Raw genomic sequence first — 27,491 nt, 5'->3', positions numbered from 1 at the left:
CATGTTTCAGGGTTTCCCCTTTCCTCAGGAAACCCTGAAACACCTGAGGAAAGGGGAAACCCTGAAACATGTCGTGTTAAGCTACTTATATTAAACGCAAGCTTAATTACCACCTGTTGAGTGCCTCCTTCTTACTTGTTCTTGGATTTCGTCTTGTGGAGGTGGTGACCCACAGAGGGATTGAGCACCAGTGGACCAGGCTGTTAGCCCTGGGAGAGAGGTTGCTTTGGGAATCTTTTGCCTTAGGATAACGTACAACCCTCAGCTACTGTCTGTTCTCAATCTATTACCTAATACATTTCTAGTTTAATAGTTGCTGTTGTGTATTACCTCCACTGATTTTATCTTAGTTCCTCTTTTTTTAATATATGTTTTTATTGAAGATTCTTCGAAGGCTGTACCAGAACACAACATGATGTCTCACACAGTAATTATCTAGCTCATATAAAGTTGTTTCTCATTTACATCTGTTGGTTACAATTGTTATTACATTCTGAAATGTCAATTTATTTAACAGATAACTAGCATTCCTCTTATCTAGTGTCTACAGTTGTTCCTTTACTACGGTGGCTATACAGCTATAGACTTGGCAGCCGATCAACCATCAGATTCAATCATTATTATTGAATCTGATAAAAATTGGTGCCACCAAGTGCATACTTAATTGACAATTCGACCATTTTCGGGTGGAAATTGGTTGCATGTATCGATTGTACATGGTAGAAAATCTCTGGCTGACCTGCTCGATCGGGTGTGCGTTGGTAACAGTGTGTGATAATCACGAACGGGACAGAAACCACGACTGCTTTCACCCTCAAGGTTTTATGTCCCCCTTGGTGCCCGTGCAGTTATACTTTACCTGTCACGCCGTGCTGAGTGTCCATGCCCTACTTCCGCATTCGGGCCACATGTGATTATCGGCATATAGCACATGTGGTGCGTGTGGGGTCACGTATGCGCCCCACATGCTATAACAACATGCTATAACAATGGCAACCACGTGGGAGTGGAAATGCGTTAAGTACGAGAACACACACAGACGGCAGAAGGTAAAGTATAACTGTATGGGCAACGTGGGGGTGGAAAACAGAAAACATTAGTGAGACAGCGGCCAGGGGTGTGGCGTCATCACAAGGCCAATTCCCAAAATCAGCCTGTAGTTTAGGGCTGCCAACAGATCTCTCTCCAATCAGTGAAAGCACAAAAAGATGTCACAGATGCAGACACCTCCTGCTGCAGGATTAACTAGTGCTCCTCTTCCAGGTTGCTGTACCTGGATAACACAATGCTCCAATCTGAATCTCAGAATAACGAGGATGCACACGGAAGGCTTGAATGCAAAAGCTTGTAATGACAGAGAACACTACATGTTACGGTCTAACGTCTAAGGTACACCTGATGAAGGTCGTTAGACCGTAACATGTAGTGTGCTCTGTCAATACAAGCTTTTGCATTCAAGCCTTCAGTGTGCAGTTTTGTTATTTTGAAATTCAGATTGGACCTCTCTCAAATCAGATTTAGAGAGATATGTCTCTTGATCGATCGGCCGCCAAAATAGCTAGATGTATGGCTACCTTAAAGGGAACCTAAACTAAGAGGAATATAGATGTTTCCTTTTAAACAACACCAGTTGCCTGGCAGTCCAGCTGATCTTTCTAGTCAGTAGGGTCTAAATCACACACCTGATACAAGCATGCAGCTAATCTTGTCAGATTTGTCATAGACATCTGATCTGCAAGCTTGTTTATGGTCTATGGCTTAAAGTATTATGCCTGGTACATACGATGAGATTTTCCGACATGTCCGATCTGATTTCCGATCGATTTTCCATAGAAGTTAATAGAAAATTGATCGGAAATCAGATCGGACACGTTGAAAATAATTCATCTGGCAGTAAATCTGCCAGAAAATCTCATTGTGTTTACCAGGCATTAGATGCAGAAGATCAGCAGAACAGCCAGGCAATTTGCATTATTTAAAAGGAAATAAATATGTCAGCCTCCATATCCCTTTCACCTTGGGTTCCCTTAAAGGGAATGTCCAGGCAGCCCCCCCAAAAAAGGACATTTACTTACTGGTGTGGAGTCTGCTGTGCAGAACTACTGCACCTGCGCAGTACACTCCACACCACGTGCTGATGATTGACAGCGGCGCTCCCACAGGCGCAATAGGCCTAGCGAGGTCGACCTCTACACCGTCAGGGAGCCAGTGGCGGAGAGCGGAGCTGTGGCGAGTGACATATCGGCTGCAAGGGGCTGGAGGAAGGCCCGGCAGCGCTTCGTGTTTTCATCGTTAGACTAGTGGTAGGTCTTCCCCGAGAGGACCTGTCACCGCTGTGGGGAAGTCTAGTAGGGAATAATTTGTGCACATATTATTTATACTGAAGCTAACGTCCTCCTTTACTGTACCCGTTTTGAATGCAAGTTGTGTATTTTAGTCCACATAGTGGAGCTCTGCACATCTATTGCAGGGTGCAGCCTCTGTTTGGAAGCGCTGCCAATGTCTCCTGCTGTACAAAACTCATATAATTATACTTATGGCTGCAGTAGTGGCTGAATCATACACCTAAAACAAGCATGCAGCTAATCCAGTCTCACTTCAGTCAGAGCACCTGATCTGTATGCTTGTTGAGGGGCTGTGGCAGAAAGTATTAGAGACACAGAATCAGCAGGCGAGTCAGGTAACTGGTATTATATTAAAAGGAAAAAACCATCTCCTTCTCAGATTAGGTTCCCTTTAAAGAGACTCTGAAGGGAATACATTTTGCCACTTTTACCTTGTAATTCACTTCAGGAGTCTCAGCAGGAGGAAACCACCGCATCCCGCCGCAAAACGAGGGCCGCCGCAAGTCTGATACTTGATCAGAGCCGGTTGTACACTTTTTGCTGCCTGAGGCAAACTTGTGAGGATGTGCCCCCCAGTTTGGAATGATCGCACAGCACCCAAAATTTACTCTGCTTAATTTAATGTTCTCACATGACATGCTGCAGCTCAACACAATCGCACAGTGACTGGCTGAAAATCTGTAACAAACAAACAGCTCACCCTCAGCCACTCCCTTCCTCCTGCTGTGCAAGTCAAATAAAACACTGCTGCTCTCCTGCCACCCCCTCCTCATTTACTGTCAGACTCCTAACACAACACAACAAGCTGCTTTTCCCCAATGATGACCTCTTCACCTCGTTCTCCACTCGCTTCTCCTCCTACTTTGACTGCATGCTGTTAGACCTCTTCCACATTAGACAACGCGTGCAGGAGCCATTTCCTGCACGCGTTGAATAGGCTGCGGCGTGTCGGGAATCTGCGTTGCGACGCTGAGTATCGGTGGTAGTAATTAATTAACCCGACAGGGAAACTCCGATTCCCGATTATAAAATGCTCCTGGGTGCGTAGTACCGCAACGCAGCGAAACGCAGCCTTCGGGTGTAAAAGGTAAAATTAAAGTCTATGGACTTTCATTTTACCTTGGTCAACGCAAAGTTTCGACTTTGCGTTGAAACGCTGAAAAAGGGCTGTAGTGTGAAAGAGCCCTTAGTGTAAACACACAGTACAAACATGCTGCCCCTATAATCTCTGCGCTTGATGCAAATGTTTCACCTTGCTTAATGAGAGAATAGGCACTGTACCTGATCAGAGACTTTTTAGACAGGGACTAGGATAACTCTTAATGCAAGTGTTGTATTTGCTACACAATGTTCATTCAAAAAGTTACCACAATCCACTATAGGAAAGTGTTAATTTTGAGCCCTGTAGCATAATTTACACATCTTTTGAGAAGAATAAGTAGTGTTTCCATAGCAACACCTCTATTTCTATAGCAACGTACACCTCTAACCAGTAAACAGAGACAGAAACTGGAAACAAGAAAATACTTAATAATAAAATAATAATAATGCTAACTTAGTACAGCGCTTTTTTCGTGTCAGATTCAAAGCGCCCAAAAGATGCAGCCACTAAGGGCGTACTCACGAGGCCACCCTGTAGTATTAGGGAGTCTTATCCAAGGACTCCTTACTAAATAGATACTGACCTTAACCTCCTTAGCGGTATGGTTGCGTTATTGCGTCCATTACCGCCGGAGGACGCCGCTCAGGCCCCGCTGGGCCGATTTTCATAATTTTTTTTAAAACACGCAGCAAGCACTTTGCTTGCTGCGTGTTGTATACGATCGCCGTCGATGCGCCGCTACCCGCCGCGTAAGGGCCTCCCCCCCCCTCCCGAGACCCCTGCGCAGCCTGGCCAATCAGTGCCAGGCAGCGCTGAGGGGTGGATCGGGACTCCCGATGACATCATCACGATCTTCGCCATGGGGGAAGCCCTAAAGGAAATCCCGTTCAAGAACGGGATTTCCTTATGGCTAACAGCGCCGGCGGCGATAGGAGAGGTAGGAGGGATGCGGAAGGGAGGGGGGCATCATGTGGCTTGCGCTAGGCTAGCTACATGATTGAAAAAAAAAATAGCGCTGCGCTGCCCCCTGGCGATCTTTAACCTCCCTGGCGGTAAGCCCGTGCTGAGCACGGGCTATGCCGCGCAGGGGGATTTCTCAGGCCCTGCTGGGCCGATTTTGACAATTTTTATTCTGCAGCACGAAGCTAGCACTTTGCTAGCTGCGTGTGCCCTCTGATCGCCGCCGCTCTGTGCCGATTACGCGGCGCTCCCCGCGCCGTGAGGCCCCCCCCCCCAGACCCCGTGCGCTGCCTGGCCAATCAGTGCCAGGCAGCGCTGAGGGGTAGATCGGAACTCCCAATGACGTCACGTCGTCGATGACGTCGGTGACATCATGCCGCCCGTCGCCATGGCGACGGGGGAAGCCCTCCAGGAGATCCCGTTCTTTGAACGGGATCTCCTGATCTCCGATCGCCGGAGGCGATTGGAGGCAGGGCTGTGGAGTCGGTCCAAAAATCCACCGACTCCGACTCCTCAGTTTAGGATTCCACCGACTCCGACTCCGACTCCACGACTCCGACTCCTCTAATTTGCATATTACAATTTTGTTGATTAAAAGTATGTAACATGAAATTCGTCTCTTAACTGCCAACGCTTAGGAATTTTACGAGGCAACTGAAGTGAGAAGGATATGTAGACTACTATATTTATTCCCTTTAGACTAAAACTAGTCCTTGGTAAGAGTACTTGTAAAAGGTGCAAACCGGAACAAAGAACATCTATCAGGCCCTAGGCAATGTAAGTGTGGGTACATGTAAGAATGATGTGCAGGTACTCTGCAGGGGAATGAAAAGATTGTAAACAGACAACACCTCTGTGTTCAATGTGCACAGCATTCTCAGTGGATTCCCTGCAGCTCTGTGGGGAGTGCATATGCAGAGTATAGTACTACTGTGTAACAAAGTAAACCTGAAACAGATGAAATTAAAGTTTTATACATACCTGGGGCTTCCTCCAGCTGCCTTCAGAATAATCAGTCCCTCGTTGTCCTCCTCCACCACCTGGATCTTCTGCTATGAGTCCAGGTACTTGAGCCAGTCAGGCGTAGTGCGCATGCACACACTCCGCCGCCAGGAGCATACTACACCTGTGCAGCACTATTGCGCAGGTGCAGAATGTTCCTGGCTGTGGGAGCGGCATGCGGCCGGACAGCGCTGACTGGCTGAATTACCAGGACTCATAGCAGAAGATCCGGGTGGTGGAGGACAGTGAGGGACTGATTAGCCTAAAGGGGGCTGGAGGAAGCCCCAGGTATGTATAAAACTTTACTTTTCATCCGTCTCAGTTACCCTTTAATTTGTAGTCACCAAACCAAATTTTAATAACATATCAAATTTCATCAGCAAAGGAAGTGCATACATTTGCATAAATCAGCATCAATGCAGAATTATTTCCATCTCGTTGACCATCTCTATTAGTGACACAGCTACACATCAGGCTTTATTCTTACAGCATAGATGTTATTTAGTATATATAAGAGATTCCTGTGTACACATCATATATACAGTCACAATCAGATATGTATATCTGACCTTAAAAATACAGAGACTGCTTTATTGAAGCAGCACAAGTAACTAATTTTGATTGGTTTATTTCATTTTTGTGGACTAAGCACAGCTATTACTGTATATATACATTATTTTTAATGACTATTATCTGAGAAATATAACATTTTATCATATTTTCTATTTTAATTACAGTTACAAATTCATTAGGAGTCGGAGCATTTTTTCCCGACTCCGACTCCGACTCCAGGCACCCAAAATTGCCCGACTCCACGACTCCGACTCCACGACTCCGACTCCACAGCCCTGATTGGAGGGGCTGGGGGGATGCCGCTGAGCAGCGGCTATCATGTAGCGAGCCTTTGTCTCTTGGGTCCAAGAGGAGAAAAGTACTATACAAATATTTTAATTATTGTTATTATTACTTTCACTAATTTATTCCAATGTGTGGTATTATTTTTCTCACACTTCATAATATGGCCATCAGGTGGTGCTATTTGTACACTATTTTGTACTATGAAAAGTAAACTCATTATTTGCCACTGTACAGGATACTCTGGGTTCTCAGAAAAGAGGTTTACTTGTAGGAGGCTTTTTTACTCTATCCGTCTCTTACATACTCCTAGGAGTTCTAAATAATCATGAGCTTGCTGGGCAATCTGTAACTCTATTTATTTGTAGGACCATGTTATGTATTATTGTTATTATTAATTAAAGGATACCATAGCTTAATGGTTTATTAAAAATGGGGGGCGGGGGGGAGCAGAAATGTATTGGATGCAGTCCTCATGCCCACTGCGCCCCCTTTTCTGACCCCTTCTTTGTACCCTAAATCACTGTGCAGCTCAGTCCAGGTCGCCTGGTTTGGGCGGTATTGCGCAGATGCATACGGCCAGGAGTGCTCTGTGTATATGCACGATGGCACAATGACATCATTGTGCCGTTGTGCACACGTACATAGTGCACCTTCAAGCAAGCCCTCAAAACACACTTTTTTAAAATGGCCTACCCCCCATTTACCACACTTACCTAAAACGTTTTTCACAGCCCTAGCTTATGTGTCCCACCGCTCCCCTTTAGATTGTAAGCCTTTGGCAGGGTCTTACCCTCCCCTGTGTTCTTCCTGATCTTGCCATCCCACCAATGACACCCTTCCCGTGGACTAACTAAGAACTGAATTGCTGGGTCTCTGTTAAAGAGAACCCGAGGTGGGTTCTAACAATGCTATCAGCACACAGAGGCTGGGTCTGCATATACTGCCCAACCTCTGTTGCTCTACCGATCCCTCCTAAGCCCCCCCCCCCCTGTGCTCTGCGATGTCACCATAAAAAACCCCGGGGCGTGCTCTTGCCACACAGAGTGTCGCAGTTGGCTGTTTACTTGGCTGTTTACTTCTGTAACAGTAGGGTATTGTAGCAGTAGGGTATTACTTCTCTAAGTGTCAGTCTCGCCGCTCCCCCACCTTCTACATAGCTCTGGTCCCCGCCTGAGTCCCTTCCCTCCAATCAGCGGGGAGGGAAGGGACGCGGGCGGGGACCGGAGCTATGGAGGAGGCGGGGGAGCAACGAGCATGACACTTGCGGAAGTAAACAGCTGGCTGCGACACGCTGTGTGTAGACAGCACACTGGGTGATTTATAGGGGCATAGTAGAGCGCAGGTGGGGGGGGGCTTAGGGGGGGATCGGGATAGCAACAGAGGCTGGGCAGTATATGCAGACCCAGCCTCTGTGTGCTGATAGCATTGTTAGAACCCACCTTGGGTTCTCTTTAAATCGCATGATCATGCATCTTATACCATGTTTACATGTATAACCTTGAGCTATGTTGTATAACCTTGTGCTACCTCTCTCTCTGCCAGGGGGTCTTTACATTATAAGTATCCCTATTTATTGTCTAATACAGTGGCTTGCAAAAGTTTTCAGCCCCCTTAAAGTTTTCCACATTTTGTCATATTACTGCCACAAACATGAATCAATTTTATTGGAATTCCACGTGAAAGACAAATACAAAGTAAAGACCAAAAGGGGCTGAATAATTAGGCACACCCCACTTTGCAGTTATTTACTGGTATTTGTAAAAAATGTTTGGAATGATGTATGATTTTCGATCCACTTCTCACATGTACACCACTTTGTGTTGGTCTTTCACGTGGAATTCCAATAAAATGGATTCATGTTTGTGGCAGTAATGTGACAAAATGTGGAAAACTTCAAGGAGGCCGAATACTTTTGCAAGCCACTGTATGTTGGCACTTTATAAATGCAATAAATAATAATAATACATGCAAAATTAGTTTAATATACATCTACAGTATATATAAAAATATATTAGAAACATGTAACAACTAATCCAGTATCACAGGACTTAAAAAGCTTTACATTTTTTACTGGCTTAACAAGAAAGATTAGGCTGAGTAAGATTCTATATATAACATTAGTAATTTTATGTGACTTGCCATTATGATGGAAAAGGATATAGAAAAAAAAAAGGGTAAAAGTTTGTATCAGTAGCATAGTTACAATGAGGAATATCTTCTGTGTGGTTGATATAGTGACATTCAAAAAAGATACAGCTCTATTTCCACCATGCTGGCATTTGCAACAGTCATCATTTTTTTAAGTTTTATATCATAAGTCAAATTACTGGATGCCATTTTTCAGCATATGCATGCCTATTCCCTACTTTGCAAAGGTAGTATCATTTGTTGCTGATACATGGAGATTACCTCCACAGGTTTGAGTACTGCTGGAAGGTGAACGCAAGTTAAATACACCTCGTAAAAAGAATTACACATGCCTGATCAAATTACATTGTAACACCTTATTTACATACATTTTGTTTACAAAAACTGTTTTCTGAAACTGTCCATGCACTTCAATAGAGATGTAGCGAACTGTTCGCCGGCGAACGGTTCCAGGCGAACTTTGGGGGTTCGCGTTCGCCTGCAGCAGGCAAACTTTTGCGGAAGTTCGATTCGCCCCATAATGCTCTATTGAGCAAAACTTTGAACCTCTATATCACTGTCAGCAGGCACATTATTGCCAAACACACTGGTCTCACTGCTGTAAGCCCGCCTACCCTCCCTCCTCCAAGCAAGGTCCTTATACCATTTGACTCAGTTGTCTGCCTACACTAATTTGTTATGGGACAGCTGCTACACACTCTGCTAGGGAGATTTTAATTAGCCTCTTGTGGGTCTCCTCCCCCCTCCCTCCTCCCACCTATTCAGTAGGAGACCTTAGGCAAGTCTTCCTAACACTGCTACTGCCTATAGAGCATGCCCTAGTGGCTGCAGCTCTGGTGCTTTGAGTCTGCCAGGAGAAAAGTGTGATATAAATGTTATTTGTCTTGTCTACTTTTTCTCTTGTATTGAGCATAAATGGTAAATTCTAGGCCAGCTTCAGTTACTACTGTTGTGGTACAGTGGTTAGTGTGCTTGGGAGGAGGGAGGTGGGAGGAGGGAGGTGGGAGGAGACCCACAAGAGGCTAATTAAAATCTCCCTAGCAGAGTGTGTAGCAGCTGTCCCATAACTAATTAGTGTAGGCAGACAACTGAGTCAAATGGTATAAGGACCTTGCTTGGAGGAGGGAGGGAGGGCAGGTCCTCCAGCAGTGATGTGTATTTCACTCAATCAGGTGTGCCTCCAGGTATTAGAGCTCTTGAAACATGTTTTCTATCATTTTTCCAGCCGGTAGAATTTTTTAAAATTTTCAAAGTTCGCCTCCCCATTGAAGTCTATTGCGGTTCGCGAACTTTTTCGCGAACCGAACCTTTCGCGGAGGTTCGCGAACCTAAAATCGGAGGTTCGCGACATCTCTACACTTCAATGATTATACAATGTTTATGATTTTTTTTTAGGATTCTGCATGCATTGCACATACTGCCTGCTTATATTAAGCCCATGTGGAAAAGCAATGCTAGGTGCAATCACTATACTGTATGCAAAAAGCAGTAACCCGGAGAAACTATCCACAGATCTCTAATGAGTTAAGATCAGGACCTGTTCTCTCATGAAGCAAGGTGAAACATTTGCATGAGGTGCAGAGATTACAGGGGCAGCATGTCTGTACTGTGTTTACACTAACAGCATACAGTCAGCGTGGGGGGAGAAGCGAGCGAGAGGAAAGCAAGGTGAGGAGGTCATCATTGGAGAAAAGCAGCTTGTGCTGTGTGAGGAGTCTGACAGTGAGTTTCATTAGACTTGCATAGAAGGATGGATGAGACACTGCTGTCACTGCTGAGGGTGAGCAGATTGTTTGTCACAGACTCGCAGCCAGTCAGTGTGCTATTGCGTTGAGCTGCAGCATGTCATGTGAGAACATTAAATGCAGCGGAGAAAATTGCCGGGTGCTGTGTGATTATTCTAAATCAGGGGGAGGGGAGCATCCTCACAAGTTTGCCTCAGGCAGCAAAAAGTCTAGAACCGGCCCTGGTTATGATTATGAGGTAATGTACAGGTACTGAACTTTGTATTATCTTATAAGATAACTCTTCTACTTTTTTGCAGTTGTGGTACTAAATATTAATTTAATGTATCTGCTATCATGTAAAAGGTCTGGTAGGGATACATAGTGTAAAAGGAGCAAATAAGTACATTCAAGTGTATGTAGAAAATTAATTGTTAAAATGCACCTGTACAATGCTCTCGTTCAAGGCAAAAGTAAACCTTTTAAAAGGAGAACCATCATATGAACATTCTCTCTGGGGTGCAGATACACCTGTTGTGTTATTGAATAACCTGTTGTATTACCTGTACTGCAGGGTAACAGCTTGTTCACATATGGAGCAGCGTCAAGCCATGTACAACGCTCACCCTGCCTGCTTTCCTGCTCTAGTCTCGACTCAGTGCAGCAGAGCTCCGGCCCATGCAATATAATTAAATGAAGTCATATGTCCAATGCATTGAAATACAGAACATTGTTTTAGCATGTCATATACTATAATACCACAAAGGTGTGAATGACCATTACATAGTTAATGGGCAGTTCAGGCAGCGATAGGGCCAGGACTAGATTCTCTAGCGCTAGAGGCAGATAAAGTGTGTCCCCCCAAATTGTGTCCGTCCCAGTTTAGATATGAAATGTGCCCCAGTATTAGGAAGACCCATTGCCCAGTCTAGATAGCCAGACACGCCCCCTGTATTAGGGAGGTTGTCCCACTCTCCAGGATAGATAGTCAGATGTTGCCCCCGGCATTAGATAGCCCCCTTCCCCAACATAGATAACCAGATGTGCCTCCAATGTCCATAAAATATCCAGCCAGATCTAGCCCCAGTATTAACTAGCCTCCTCTCTAGGATAGATGGCTAGATGTGCTACCGGCATAAAGTAGCCCCTCCCCCCCCAATATCCAGATATTGTGCCCCCAGCAGTAAGCGGCCCCCCTGTATAGATTGCCAGATGTGCCCGACATATTAGGCAACTCTCTCCCCTTTGATAGCCAGATGTGCCCTCAGTATTAGGCAGCCCCCTGTAAAGATTGCTAGATGTGCCCTCAGTATTAGGCAGCCCCCTCCCCATCTGCAAAATAAATGGAGCACAGCAGTGCAGCTGGTGGAGATTACAGCATGCACAACTCACCTCACCGGACTGCAAAATCTAGACACTAGAGGTTCAGGTCCCTTCTGTGCTCCTTTAACTCTGGAGATAGGGAGGGTGAGAAAAGCACAGTGACAGGAGAGGGGTCTGAGGAGAGGGAGGGAGGATAGAAGTCAGGCCCCATCCCCACTTCCTCATAGGTCTGCGCTCAGTGGCTGGTGCCTATCCAGTCTAAACCTCTGTCTAGCCCTGTTTGGTGGCAATGTGGAGAAGGTGTCAAGCTATGTGAAAGGCTTAGCATCAGCTGCACTGAAAACAGGCCCCTCTGGTACCTGAAGACATAAAATAGGTGTAAGTTAAGCCAAAAGTCTCCAAGGTGATCTGTACATCTGCCCTCCCCATCACCCACTCCTGTTAACATTTTCAACACGGACTGCTGCCCTTTCCATTATGCAGCGCAGGAGCCGTGCTTCAGCGTTGCACATGACTACCCCAGGGGCGGCTCTTGAGATCCCATTCATTATAATGAATGGGATCGCAGGCGCAATTGCCCCAAAATGCAGGCAACCATGTGCTGCGATTCAGTGGTGAATCGCAGCACATGTATGCAAACATCAGAGAGTGCAGTCTATGCACTCTCTGATGTCCCTGCTATCGCGTTTACATAAGCGTGGCTAAAAGCGCACATATGGAAACGAGCCCTAAGATAACATTTGTAACAAACAAGTTGCAGGGTCAATTACAACAATTTATTTGGATAAAATGGAGAAAAGACAGGGTAGCAGGCACTATGGTGTTACTGCAACTAGAGGATATCTACAGTCTTAATGCACTAACAGGAGCAATAAAGCAGGTATGGAAGAGGTAGATGGTGATGCAACTGCAAACACAGTGTGCTCAGAGAGCTGAGCAAGCATGCAATAGGTGAAAGGGAGGAGAACAGAATCCTCTCGGCACTGCTGTATAAAGTTCAAGGGTTTATTTGCAAACGTGTCTTACACAGTAGTCCTTGGCAAAGGTACAAGTAACATGTCACGTTACCATCTCCGGGAGGCTGTGTGGTGGTGTCCTGGGGGGGCATACAGGCCTGCCTGCCCCCATAGACAGTAATGTGACATGATGCGTGTACCTTTGCCAAGGACTGTGTAAGTCATGTTTGCAAATAAATTCTTGAACTTTATACAGCAGTGCCAGAAGGATTCTATTCTCCCTCTCGTCAATTAAAACAATTGCATGTAATAAAGGCTTCTGGATTTCAGACTGCCACACACTGACCGAAAGACAGGTAAGTACCAGGGAAAATTCTACAAACACTATTGTCTAACTGACATGCCCTATAGGTACATATATAAAAGTATTAAATAACTTTATTATAATAATTAAATAGTAAAAGAGTGGGCCGCCACAAATATTGGTCGGTCCCCAGTGAAGCCCTCAAATAGGGGTTACAACCTCCGGAAATGAGGGTCTTGGCTAATCCCCCGCCACCCGACGCTGCGAGTGAGGTGTAGCTATCTCATCCGAGGGTTGCTGAACATACACTGGTTACAGTGGGTGGGACCAAGGTGTACAGAAAGGACAAAGTCGCCTATCCAATTCCTGACAACTTAGGATATATGGTAACCCAATCCACTGTACACAGGGAGGCAAAAAAACTAATAGTGATTCAAGGGAAGTGCATAGTGCTTACAACTGTCAATCTGGTGGAAAATTACATGGTGTGTACCATGTTAAGTTCTATGAAATTATTTTTACCAAAGAAATTGTATAGCTACATTCAAGAAGAAAGAATCTTTATTTGTGTTAAAATAAAACAAAAACATATTAGGATGGAAGGATTTGATCATTGGAAGAAATGTAATGTGTTTTAGATCAGTAAATTTGGAGTTGATTAGTGAACACAGAATTAAGCTGTAGTGTTTTTGACTATTCAGAAACAGGTCATAGAAGGAGCCTTTATTAGGTTTAGGTAATAACCATTAAAAAGTAATTATACTAATGATTAAAATGTTAATAATAGAATGTACTGTGAATCTGTTATACTTAAAATATGTTCTAATGGATGCAGTTGTGAAGAGAGGGAAGGATTTTTATTTGCTATTTGTTACCCACTTGTTTGTTTTTAGCTGTTAGTTTTTGTAATTGTTATGGTTGAACAATGTACAATAATTGTACTTTCAATCCAATATATACCGGTATGTTTTATTTGATTGTTTTTATCGTGATTGTGTCAAAATTGAAAAAAAATGCTGTGTGTGGCCACCATTATGGATTATTCTAAGTAGGATTGGGACTGTATATATCGGTTTATCTCATCCTGTTACATGCCACTTCAGGTATCCTTTAATTCAATGAGAGCAAGGGTCTGAGGTTGCCTAATAGCTTAAAAGGACCCTGAACAGAGAAAATAAATGAAATCTGGACTAACCAGAGGCTTCCTCCAGCCCCCCCATAGCCCGAGAGGTCCCTCGGTGTCCTTTTGGATCCCCTTCGTGGTCCTGCTTGTGGCTCCATTAACTGTGCAACTTTATTTGAAGTCTCGCATGCACGGGCCGTCCACACACCTGGTGCAATCACACGCCTGTAACTGTAAGCGTCCTGCACATGTGCAGTTCAGTCTTTCAAGAACCGCGTATGGGCAGGATGCTTTCAGTGGATGTTGCGCATGCGCGGTGCATGCGTGACTTCAGCTGAAGTCGCTGGGTTAACAGAGCTGCAAGCGGGACCATAAAGTGGACTCAGAGGATGCTGAGGCTCCTTGCGGGGTACAGGGGGCTGAAGGAAGCCCCATGTAAGTCCAGATTCCATTTATTTTCTCTGTTCAGGGTCCTTTAAACACGGACACTTTGCCAAGCCAAACTTATGTGTTTGTGAGTATAACAGTCAGAGTGCCTGCGCTATGTGTTTGCTCACCTGTACTATGCCTTTTGATTTCGCCACGCCGGATCTGCTTTCCTTGGCCTCTCTTTTTTTTCTTATCTTCATCAAGCCCCTTTTCAAGGGATTGGCCCAGAATGACCTTGGGAGGATCATCTTTGTTGGAAGTGGCACTCACTTGTGGTGTAGGAGAAGTAAGCTCTGGGATCTGCTTTCCTGTTTTCTTCTTCTTTAGCCTGCAGAATGTCGGACAGGAAGGAGATTATCTCACAATGCTCTAAAATTGTCAACTTAGACACATTTAGTTGCCAGAACTATTCAGAAATGACATTCCCCTTAAATGAACCACACGGCTAAAATAACAATTTAATTTTACCAATAAGAAGAAGAATTTGAATATTTATTGTGATATTTATTGATAAAAGTGAGCGCAGGTATTGGAAGAGAGTCAAAGATACAGTCTTTGGGATAAGATGTCTAAATCATGAAGAACAGTACTTCCTAAACCTGAATGCTTGTGTTGGCAAACCATACACATTTATGTCAGTGAAGAAGGGACAGAGGAGTAAGAGGAAAGCAAGGACAGTGCTAGGGGCTTAACTAGATGGGAGCAGTCCCTGCGACTGCAGAGGGTCCCAGAGCTGTAAGGGGTCCCCGGCTACTACTTCACTCCCTGTGCTCAAGGGGTCCATCTTCAGATCAGGTGTTTTTGTGGCTACACTTGTTATGAGTGTGAAAATCCTGATGACTACACTTGTTTTATGACCATTGCAAGATGGGCTTCGAGGCTGTGAGAGTCACAAGGGGTTGGTAAGTCCCATCAAAGTTTTTCTGGGGCGCCCCATGATTTATTGTTACACCCGTGGACAGCACCTCTCATTCACTTTTGGCTTCATCTTCCTTCATAAACACTTAGTAGCTTCTAAAAGTACCCTTAAGGATGACAAAATGCCTCACACACAGTTCAGTAAAACTCTGTACTTTGCAGTGGATGCCGCATTTCTGTCATGCAAGTCAGTGCAATAACAGGTCTGGCATTATTAGCTGTAGCCTCTTGTGGTCCGTTATAACAGAGCAGATGCTTTCCATGGTACTGTACATGTTTATACACATGGCAGAGTTAGGTCAGAGCAATCACTGACATAACCCCACCTTAAGTATAAATACACTGCTCCAAAAAATGAAAGGTCTCTTTCAAATAGGAGACTGAAGGTGGTGAGTTCACTGCCTGTCAGCTCCTCTGGTGCAATGACCAACCACTTCCTAGCGCATAGGCAGTGGTGAGACAGCCACTGTACTGAGTCACATCTGTGAGCGGCCATGCCCATATGTGACATGACACTTTTTTTTGTTGCCAGGTAAACGCACCCCATGTACAAATGCAGAAATGTGTGACAAACAAGCACTGCCATTCAGCTGCATTAAACTGCAACTGAATGGTGCTCGGTGGCCAGCAGATGGGAGGCTGAACTGCCCAACAAGCACACAGCGTCATTCTGACCCCCTCCCTTGAAACAGGCCGTAAGGTGGCCATACATTGTCAGATGGCCGACAGATTCAACCCTCTGATAGATTCCTCTCTGTTCCAATATGATCAAAGATGGGTCAATGAAGCAGCTGTTTTCAAAGCCGTAAAATGTGCATTAGGCCTTGGTTATTAACATCACGTGACTTAAGAACTTGTATTGCATTCATTATATCTGTCTATTATTGGAGATTGTAATTAAAAACTATGTTTCATAACACTTGCATGTCATTACGGATCTCTAAACTCTCATTTTGATTTTTGTTTGCCAATTTATGACATCTATCTCTGCCAGATGTGATCATTGTGATCGATTCTGGATATCAATGCTACAAACCAAGTAATATATTGCTACCTTGTTCCACCCCATTTATGCCAAATATCTGGAGGGAATTCTATATCTATTCTATTTAATATACAAATCTGACATGGATAATAAGGTACTTAGTTGTGTCGTGAAGTGGAAAACAAGAATAACACTGCACAGGTACAGTAGATATGTAATGTGTTATCTGTAAGGAACACAGCAACCATTGTTCTTTTAGGACAAACCTTATTAGTATGACTCACGGTCATATTAAATCATTTCACCCTTGTTCTTGGCACTGAATTCAATGCCCATCTGATCAGCTCATGTACACAGCTCCTACTGTTTATAAACCTCACACACAAGCGCCATTAGTTCCCTGCTTTGTCATTCATCTTCCTTTTTAATTAAGCATTAGAACTGTGCATACACACAGAAACACAGTTTGTTATATAACTATTTTTATGTGGACATCTATGCACTATTATAATACAATCTGGTCATTAGGCACATTGTACTTTTGAGAATAATATTTAAACAGTGAACTTTGATTAAGGCTTTATTCACAGTGAGACGTTGTGGAGCTTACGTTAACACAGCTTACGGCCAGGGCTGGGCAGAGGCAGAGGCGAGAGAGGCTCCAGCCTCAGGGCGCAGGGTGGGGCAGAGGCAGAGGAGAGAGAAGCTCCAGCCTTAGGGCGCAGTGTAGGAGGGGCGCACAACTCACTCAGCTACCATTCCCCTATTGTGTATGAAGCAGAGAGAAATAAGAAAAGGGGATACATGGCAGTGACTGCAAGCCAGATAACTAGAGATTAAGGTGTTTGGCCCTTGGGTGCCTCTTAATCTAATAGCAATCAGTGTGTGACGGCTAGGGTGGGAGGGATGGAGGGGTGCACTTTGGTGTCTCAGCCTTGGGTGCTGAAGGACCTTGTCCCGGCTCTGCTTAAGGCACTGCAATGCTAATCCTTTGGGACGTTCACAGTGCGACGTTAGCATTGCATTGTAATGTGTAGCGTTATGGTAATGCACTGCTTGCAGAATGTTACCTCTAAACGCACACGTTACCAGGTACAGGAAAGCATACTTTTCATTGCCTGTATGCTTTACTGTACCTACTGTATGCGACGGTAATGCAGCGTTACTGAGCATTACCGCCTTTTTTTGCGTTGCGTTGTAATGCTGCATTGTGACTTTAACGTTGCATTGTGAATTAGGCCTAAAAGGTGGAAGTGTATTATGTGTTGCAAACGAAATTCAAACAAAAGTAATCCAAACACACATGTAAGCAGACACATGACTGAATCTTATGGAACAACAGAAAAGGGAACTACAGCTGCCAGCCACTTCCAATCCATTTACTGCAAATAGTACAGGTATGCAAGCTTTGTGACTTGCTAATTAGTGCAAATTTACCATCATATGCATTAGTAAATGCGAGGCTGAATGAGGGATCCAACTTCAAAAGAACAAAGGTGCTATTAGGAATACAGGAAATAAAACTCATTATTTATATATATATATATATATATATATATATATATATATATATATATATATATATATATATATATATATATATATATATATATATATATATATATATATATATATATATATATATATACACATATATATATATATACATATATATATATATATATATATATACACACACACACACACATATATATATATATATATATATACAGGATCTTCTCAAAAAAATTGCATATTGTGATAAAGTTCATTCTTTTCTGTAATGTGCTGATAAACATTAGACTTTCATATATTTTAGATTCATTACACACAACTGCAGTAGTTCAAGCCTTTTATTGTTTTTCTTATTGATGATTTTGGCATACAGCTCATGAAAACCCACATTTCCTATCTCAAAAAATTTGCATATTTCATCCGACCAATAAAAGAAAAGTGTTTTTAAAACAAAAAAGTCAACCTTCAAATAAATATCTTCAGTTATGCACTCAAAACTTGGTCCGGAATCCTTTTGCAGAAATGACTGCTTCAATGCGGTGTGGCATGGAGGCAATCAGCCTGTGGCACTGCTCAGGTGTTATGGAGGCCCAGGATGTTTCGATAGCGGCCTTAAGCTCATCCAGAGTGTTGGGTCTTGCGTCTCTCAACTTTCTCTTCCCAATATCCCACAGATTCTCTATGGGGTTCAGGTCAGGAGAGTTGGCAGGCCAATTGAGCACAGTAATACCATGGTCAGTAAACCATTTACCAGTGGTTTTGGCACTGTGAGCAGGTGCCAGGTCGTGCTGAAAAATGAAATCTTCATCTCCATAAAGCTTTTCAGCAGATGGAAGCATGAACACACTTTTGAACCAGAAACAGCGTCAGAAGCGCCTGACCTGGGCTACAGAGAAGCAGCACTGGACTGTTGCTCAGTGGTCCAAAGTACTTTTTTCGGATGAAAGCAACTTTTACATGTTATTTGGAAATCAAGGTGTCAGAGTCTGGAGGAAGACTGGGGAGAGGGAAATGCCAAAATGCCTGAAGTCCAGTGTCAAGTACCCACAGTCAGTGATGGTCCGGGGTGCCATGTCAGAAGGGCCGGATTACCGACCAAGCAACAAAAGCAGTCACTTGGGGCCCCATTCAGAGTCAAAGGGGCCCCATCAGCACATAAACCAGCCCTCGCAATCCTGTCAGCGGTGGCTGGATGGTATAATGGTTAAAGGGACTCTGAGCAGTGCAGTAACTATGGAAAGATACATATCATTTTAAAGCTCTCTTTCTCCTCTTTCCAATGATATATAAACCGCGGCCATGGCAATTTCGATCGCGAAAATAGCGAAAACTAAAAGGCGTAGGATGGCACTTTATCTATCATTGGAAAGAGGAGAAAGAGAGCTTCAAAATGATATGCATCTTTCCATAGTTAAATTGTATTACACAGGACGACTTTTCTCAAAAGTCGGCAGCTCGATTCAGCACAATGCAATGAAATATAAGGAACCCAGGGGGATATAATTACAAACATCATGCTGGTAGGTGTGAGGATGTAATTAATTAGTTGTAGGTATGCTTAAAGGCATACCCACAGGCACTGCTCGGAGTCCCTTTAAGGGCTCTGCCTCTGACACAGGAGACCAGGGTTCGAATCTTGGCTCTGCCTGTTCAGTAAGCCAGCACCTATTCAGTAGGAGACCTTAACCTATTTTGGTTCCTGGACGTAGTTTCTACGTCCAGGAACCATGCGCGCTTCCGCGGCCGATCGTGCGCGTGCACGCGCACTCCCGGCCGCGGATTCGGTAGCCAAGGAATCAATGTATCGGGCTATGGTGCCCGATCACTGATTCCTCTCCCCCGCTGGCTGTCTCCTTCCCGATGCGTCACTCTAAGCGCGTGCTACGCTTAGAGTGACGTCATGTAAACAAACTCATGGCCGCCATCTTGTGGCCAAAAAGTAATACTACACCTGAAAAAAAAAAAAAAAAAAAAAATTAACACACATTTACATTATAAATCTATTGTTTACCTCCCACCCTCCCAAAACTACCCAAATAAAATGTTTACTATAAAAACAAACAAACATGTAAATAAAAAAAAAAACATGTAAATATTTACCTAAGGGTCTAAACTTTTTAAATATCAATGTAAAGATGAAATATTTCTATATTTTTTTTATTTTAAACTTGAAAATAGTGATAGATGCAAAATGGAAAAAAATGCACCTTTATTTCCAAATAAAATATTGTCGCCATACATTGTGATAGGGACATAATTTTAACGGTGTAACAACCGGGACATATGGGCAAATACAATACGTGAGTTTTAATTATGGAGGCATGTATTATTTTAAAACTATAATGGCTGAAAACTGAGAAATAATGAATTTTTCCATTTTTTTCTTATTCTTCCTGTTAAAATGCATTTACAGTAAAGTGGCTCTTAGCAAAATGTACCCCCCAAAGAAAGCCTAATTGGTGGCGGAAAAAACAAGATATAGATCAGTGCATTGTGATAAGTAGTGATAAAGTTATAGGCTAATGAATGGGAGGTGAACATTTCTCACGTGAAAACGACGGAACGCGAATGGGTTAAGCAAGTCTCTCTAACACTGCTACTGCCTATAGGGCGCGTCCTAGTGGCTGCAGCTCTGGCGCTTTGAGTCCGCCAGGAGAAAAGCGCGATATAAATGTTATTTGTCTTGTCTTGTCAAATGATGCCGTGTGCTGCTGATTGTCTTCAGAGCCAGGCTCTCCTCCTAGGTCCCACTCCCTTCCCAAAGAGAACCAAAGCTGCAGCAAGAATCATAGCAGCATATGGCAAACGCTCACTCACCTATCCATGATCCAAGCGATAGAGATCCCGTCATCTGAAACCCATCTGTCTCTTCTACAGTGCAGCCACTCGCACTGAACTTCCTGATTCTCAGATCAGACAGGAAGTAGTAATAGCAGTAGTAACAGAGCGGCAGCACTCTAGAGGAAACAGATGGGCTCTGGATGATGGGACCAATATTGCTTGGATCGCAATAGGTGAATGCGAGTCATCTGGTGCTGTCATTCTCCCCGCTGCGGCTGCCTTCTCTGCTGGACTATCGTATTTACTGGGATGGAGGCTGCATGGTGGCTGTCTAGTTTGGGAGGAAATCTGTTGTTCAGTGGGGGGGGGGGGGGGGGGGTTATGCAATTCTGTCTGGGGAACGGCTTCCGGTTTGGCCGAAAGCTTTCTGCTATTGCCAGGCTGGAGATGCAGGGGGAAAGTGCTGCTGCTGTGATATCTGGCGCCCTCTTCACAGGGTTACCCCAGCCCCTGAGTGCAAATGTCCCAGCCATTCATCTCTCACTCTGCATTTTGCCGCTGCTATTCCCTGCATTGTGCACCCACAGAGGAAAGTGGGCTGTTGCCCATAGCAACCAGTAGCTCGGCTGCCCTGGTGTTTGCGGCATGTTGCTGTGCAACTGCATCTTCTGATTCTAATACGACATGATGGGGGGGGGGGCAAATCAGTTACTTTGCTTAGGGCCCCATTTAGCCTTAATCCGGCTCTGCATGTCAGCTGCTGGTGTTGGTCCACTGTGTTTTATCAAGGGCAGGGTCGATGCAGCTAGCTATCAGGAGATTTTGGAGAACTTCATGCTTTCATCTGCTGAAAAGCTTTATGGAGATGAAGATTCCATTTTTCAGCACGACCTGGCACCTGCTCACAGTGCCAAAACACTGGTAAATGGTTTACGGACCATGGTATTACTGTGCTCAATTGGCCTGCCAACTCTCCTGACCTGAACCCCATAGAGAATCTGTGGGATATTGTGAAGAGGAAGTTGAGAGACGCAAGACCCAACACTCTGGATGAGCTTAAAGGGATACTTAAGTCAAAAATAAAAATGAGTTTTACTCACCTGGGGCATCCCTCAGCCCCCTGAAGCTGTATGGTGACCTCGCAGCCTCGCTCAATCCTCCTGTCCCCGCCAGCGGCTACTTCCGGGTTCGGCGACAGCCACCGACAGGCTGGTAACGCGAGTGATTCTCCGCGTTCCCAGCCGCTATATCACCCTCTATGCTGCTATAGCGTATAATACGCCACGCCGCATTGAAGCAGTCATTTCTGCAAAAGGATTCCCGACCAAGTATTGAGTGCATAACTGAACATAATTATTTGAAGGTTTTTTTTATTTGTTTTAAAAACACTTTTCTTTTATTGGTCGGATGAAATATGCTATTTTTTTGAGAAAGGAAATTTGGGTTTTCATGAGCTGTATGCCAAAGTCATCAATAAGAAAAACAATAAAAGGCTTGAACTACTTCAGTTGTGTGTAATGAATCTAAAATATATGAAAGTCTAACGTTTATCAGTACATTACAGAAAATAATGAACTTTATCACAATATGCTATTTTTTTTAGAAGATCCTGTATATATATATAAACAGATTTAGTTTCCAGCAATTAAGTTAGGTAACAACGTGGGGATTACGTTGCTTACAGCATGACAATGAGCTGATGTTTGGAACAAAAATACAATCAAATAATGGCACGGTCATCCCAGGTAGGTGAGACTTCAGCATTAAAGAAGATACAGATGCCTATTTGTGGTTAAGCCTCTTTAGAGTTTACCTTGATTGAAATATTACAGTTTCCATTATGGACTTCCTGAAAATTCTAGTTGCCTGACTATAATCCTCATTAGCTCTAGAATATTGTACCATGTTGGCTAATGACTATCAGTTAAAGCAGGAAGTTTTGAATGAGGATGCTAACATAAAAGAGAAAGCTTTCAAACAATAAGCCTTCTTCAGACTCTATTCCTATAGACTGGCAACATGTAAGAACACACAGCTAATAAATAAGCATCATTAGGATGCATTAATTGCAACAGGACATCAAAAGAGATGTGCTGTCCCTTTTGATGTGCAGTCATAGTTCATGCACATGCAGATTACATGTCTGGAGCACACCGGATCTTTAGTGACAGCAAAGCCAAGCACACCCTTCTGCATAGGATCTACTTGCCTCAGCTGTAGCCATAGGACACATCTGTACACCACTCGTGCACCTGACAGGCGACACTGATTGAGCAGAATTTGTGACTATATTTGCCCAGGAATAAAGCAGGGTGGGCATTCCTGATGATTGGACATTAGATCTTTTAAGTGAACCTGAGGTGAAAATAAACTGATGAGTTAAACAATTGTGTTTCTTCTCCTACTCCTAAAAAGTGACTTAAATCTTGGGACTTCATCACCTACTACAATTTTCCTAAACCACTGACCGTAATTACCTTTCAGTTTATCTCATGATATAATTATTCCAACATGGATTTCGTACTCACATCAATGTTTTACTAATTTCTACCTACCTATTAACAGAAGACGATTATATGGACATAACAGATTATACGCTGTCTTTTTCTATTGAGGGAATATACCAATTTAACCATGTTCAGACCTTAGGAGTACTTACCAACACTCCTAACTAGTGTGGTACATTGATAACACTTCCGTGTTTGGATGTTCTACTTTATTACTTCTGTTGCTGTATTGTTGATTTATTGTTGTTGCTTTGGTGTATATTTCATACCTTGTGCCCCTGCGTGGACTTTCATAAGATTCTGATGTTTATATTTTCTGTGACACCAATAAAACCTTTGAAACTAAATTGATACTGCATAGAAGCAATGGTAGCCATCACTATGAAAGTAACTGCTTCATGCTGCAGGACCCATGTTGGGAACCAATGCTATAATTCTGTTTACTGTGCTGCCTTTTCAGGTACAACAGAGAGATAATACTGTCTATTGTTTGCTGAAGAATAAAGCACAATATTTTCCCTATTTATCTCATGCACCGTCACTGAGCTTGTTGGGCTTGTCAAAAGCGCTGCCAAGCCCACCATTTAAAGCTAATCCCTCACACTAGTTCCAGAGATTATGGAGTGTCGGTTCACAAATATTAAGGCTGTTATGGGTTCACATTAAAGGATAAATTGACTTATAAAATCATGTTCACTTATCCTTCAATTACAGCCTAAAGAGCAAATGGCAGTCATTGACAGCGCCAACCTTCTGACTGCCATTTGCTGTTAATCATAGCTGATGGCCTTTGCTGAAGCAATGAAGCCTGCCAACACAGACCGAAATGTAAGCAGAGACCTGTTCCAGCACACAAAGCTGGAAGTTTATACAGAGAGGTGTGAATAGAGTTATCCAGCCTGTAAGGGATAATGACTGTATGTAAGAGTCTGTATTTAAAGGGAAAGACGAAAAAAACATTCCTTCAGGGCTACTATACTGTATATACTGCAATTATTTCAGCAAACTATATTACACACTCTTACCTCCTCTGTTGTGGAGAAAGGCAGATAAGACAAGCACGGCCTGTGGCAAGAAACAGGACAGAGCACAACAGAGAAAGTGGTACCTAGGTGTATCTGTAGATGACCTGCTCAGACTGTGTAACAGGAATTTGGGGCATGCTGTGCACCAGTGGACTGCTGCAAAGGTTGTAAGTAAGCATAGTTTATCAACTGCCATGTCTGAAAAATCTGCCATGTCTGAAAAAAATCCCAAGAAGTTTTACAAATATATTAACTCTAAAAAAAGAAAGGTGGATTGTATTGGACTCCGGGCCTGTTCATACTTGCTGCGTTTGTAGAACGCGTATAAATTCAAAGAAACGCAAGTTGAAAAACGCATGCGTTTTTCTTGCGTTTGAATGCGTTTTCTATTGCGTTTTGCACAAACACGTGACCCAGGGGAAAAAAAAGAATTATGGGAACCGCAGAGGAAAACGGACGCTAAAAACGCAATAGTACGCGTTTTTGATACGCGTCCATAGACTTTCATTGCGTCCGTTTCTATGCGTATCGCACAGAACTGCGTGCAGCAATGCGGATGAGAAACGTATGCGTCTCATACGCATACATGTGAACTAGCCCATTCAAAAGCATTAGGAGCCGTTTCTATGCGTTTTTTGTTCCAGTACGCGTTCCCTGAAAACGGCTAGGAACGCATATAGTGTGAACAGGCCCTAAAGGATGAGGGACGGAACTCAAGTGTGGATGACCATAGTAGAGCAGAGCTATTGAATTCTTGCTTTGCTTCTATCTTCACAAGGGAAACATCGTTGTTACAAATTACAGATGAGGAAGGGTCCTAATCTTTCAATTTTAATACTAAATACTTAACACAGGAAGGAGTGAAGGAAAGACTAAATAAAATCTAAACTGATAACGCACCTGGCCTGCATGGCATACATCCTTGGGTGCTAAGGAAATTAAGTTCAGTAAATTGATAAACCACTCTAGCTTATCTTTAGCGACTCGAGTGGGATAGTTCCAATAGATTGGTGTATTGCCCACATTTTCTCATTATTTAAGAAGGACAAAAAATCTGATCCAGGAAATTATACACCTGTAAGCTAGCTACATCAGTTGTGTGCAAACTATTTTAGGGGGTTCCTAAAGGTAGCCATACACTGGTCGATTTGCCATCAGATTCGACCAACAGATAGATCCCTTTCTGATCGAATCTGATCAGAGAGGGATCGTATGGCTGCCTTTACTTCAAACAGATTGTGAATCGATTTCAGCATGAAACCGATCACAATCTGTGGAGCTGCCACTGCCTGCCCACCAGCTATACATTACCTGATCTGGCCGGCGCTACTCCCCCGGTCTCCGCTGTCTTCTTCTCCACGCTGGTCTCCAGTCCGGCTGGCTTGCTTCACTGAACTTCCTGTCCAGGGGAAGTTTAAACAGTAGAGGGCGCTCTACTGTTTAACCTCTTGAGGACTGCAGGGCTAAACCCCCCTAGTGACCAGGCAATTTTTAGTTTAAAAGGCCACTGCAGCTTTAAGGCCAAGCTGCAGGGCCGCACAACATAGCACACGAGTGATTCCCCCCCCCCTTTTCTCCCCACCAACAGAGCTCTCTGTTGGTGGGGTCTGATCGCTCCCCCCATGTTTATTTTTTTTTAAATAAATATTTGTGTTGCCAATTTTTTTTAAAAAAAACCCTCTTCCTTTAAATCCCTTCCCTCCCTCGCTCCCTCCCTCCCCACAGCCGGCCAATTACGGCGATCGGCTGTCATAGGCTTCAGCCTATGAGAGCCGATCGCTCTCTCGTCCTCCAGGGGGACAGCCGTGTCACACGGCTGTCCCCAGTACAGCGCTGCTGCAGATCGCAGCGCTGTACAATACAATTAAGCGGCGGTTTCGCCGTTACAGTCTCCAGAGCGGCGATCGCCGCTCGGAGACTGAAGGCATCCTGCGCATCCTGCAAATGCAAGCCCCAGGACTTTCCACCAATCTGCGTTAGCTGGTCCTGGGGCTGCCGCCGCGGCCACGCCTACCGGCGTGTAGCCGTCGGCAAGTGGTTAAACTTCCTGCCGGGACAGGAAGTTCAGTGAAGCTGCAGCCCTGGAGCTTGGAGCGGAGAAGAAGTCAGCGGAGACCATCTCCGCTATATTGCATCGGTCGTCGGGCATTCGAACGCCGCTATCGACGCACTCCCGACCCGCCAGCGATCGAAAAAAATCTTCCGCACGGACGAATCGACTGGAACGATTGATTTCAGGCGGAAATCGATCGTTCTGTCAGCATTTGCGCAACGATTTCACAGCAGATTCGATCACAGTGATCGAATCTGCTGTATATCGGCGGGAAAATCGTTAGGTGCATGGGCCTCTTAAGAGATCCTGTACAAGACTTCATAGCAGAGAATAATCTTATTTCTCAGTATTAGCATGTGTTTACTAAGGACAGATCTTGTTTGACTAACATGCCCAAGCAGTGAATGCTAGAGAGGATATTGGGAATGCTGTAGATGTGATACACTGTATTTTGACTTTGCAAAGGCCTTTAATACTGTTCCCCACAAATATCTGGAGCAAAAGTTCAGGGTGCAATGACTGGGGAAGAGTCTGTGTGCATGGAAAGGGAACTGGCTAATGGACAGAAAGCAAAGAGTTGTGGTCAATGGATCATATTCAAAATGGGTGCCTGTTAGAAGTGGGATCCAACAGCAGTCAGTACTGGATCCAGTACTCTTTAATTTATTTATTAATGACCTAGTAGATGAAGTATAAAGTAATATTCTTATTTTTTGCAGAAAAAACTCTCAGGGATATAGTGACATATTGCAGAAGGATCTGAATAGGATGGCTATATAGGCACAAAAAAGACAGATGAAATTCAATGGTGAAAAATGTAAAGTCATGCATTTTGGTCGTACCAATGGTCTAGCACCATACAAAATAAACAGTATACAGATGGGGACATCAAACTTGGAGAAGGACTTAGGAGTTCTCTTTGACAACAAGTTAAAGCAAATAAAATTTGGGGATACATTAAAAGGGAAATCAGAACTTGCATAATGCATGGGATGCCATGCTGTCCCGACCTCTGCTCCTTTCTAGTCCCGGATCTGGAGTAGCTTGTGATTCTTATATTACATTTATGTCCCATGTGGACTGTAGCTACTACTACCATCACGGCCGTAGGGTGTATGCTGGCATGTGTATATTTGGATGCGGGATGTTGTGACGGGGTTGCCGTCACAGAGAAAAGACGCCTTCGAGGAGATCTAATTAACATGTATAAATACATCAGAGGATAACATAAAAGCTTGGTAGATTAGCTTTTTGTCCATAGGCTTGTGCAAAGGATTAGGGGACATGATCTGTGCAAGGAGAAAAAAGTTTTAGGCATTTATTTAGAAAAAGGTTCTTTACAGTAAGAGTGATTCAAATATGGAATGCATTACCAAAGGAAGTAGTTATGGCAAATTTTATATCTGCCTTTAAGGGGGCTTAGATGCTTTCCT

General features: G+C 43.8%; 1 protein-coding gene across 3 annotated transcripts in view; it reads right to left on the bottom strand.

The window, feature by feature from the left end:
* Window positions 1–27,491, bottom strand: part of NCOA7 (nuclear receptor coactivator 7) — a 218,999-nt gene that overhangs the window by 108,970 nt on the left and 82,538 nt on the right. For all 3 annotated transcript variants that reach the window (XM_068231466.1, XM_068231468.1, XM_068231467.1), the window contains exon 3: window positions 14,403–14,602. In XM_068231466.1, coding sequence (XP_068087567.1) covers window positions 14,403–14,602 — 200 coding nt within the window. The remainder of the gene's footprint in view (window positions 1–14,402; window positions 14,603–27,491) is intronic.

The sequence above is a fragment of the Hyperolius riggenbachi genome, chromosome 4 (assembly GCF_040937935.1).
Source record: "Hyperolius riggenbachi isolate aHypRig1 chromosome 4, aHypRig1.pri, whole genome shotgun sequence".
Classification (NCBI taxonomy): Eukaryota; Metazoa; Chordata; class Amphibia; order Anura; family Hyperoliidae; genus Hyperolius; species Hyperolius riggenbachi.
The sequence above is the reverse complement of the archived record's forward strand: the minus strand, read 5'-3'. Positions and strand labels throughout refer to the sequence as shown.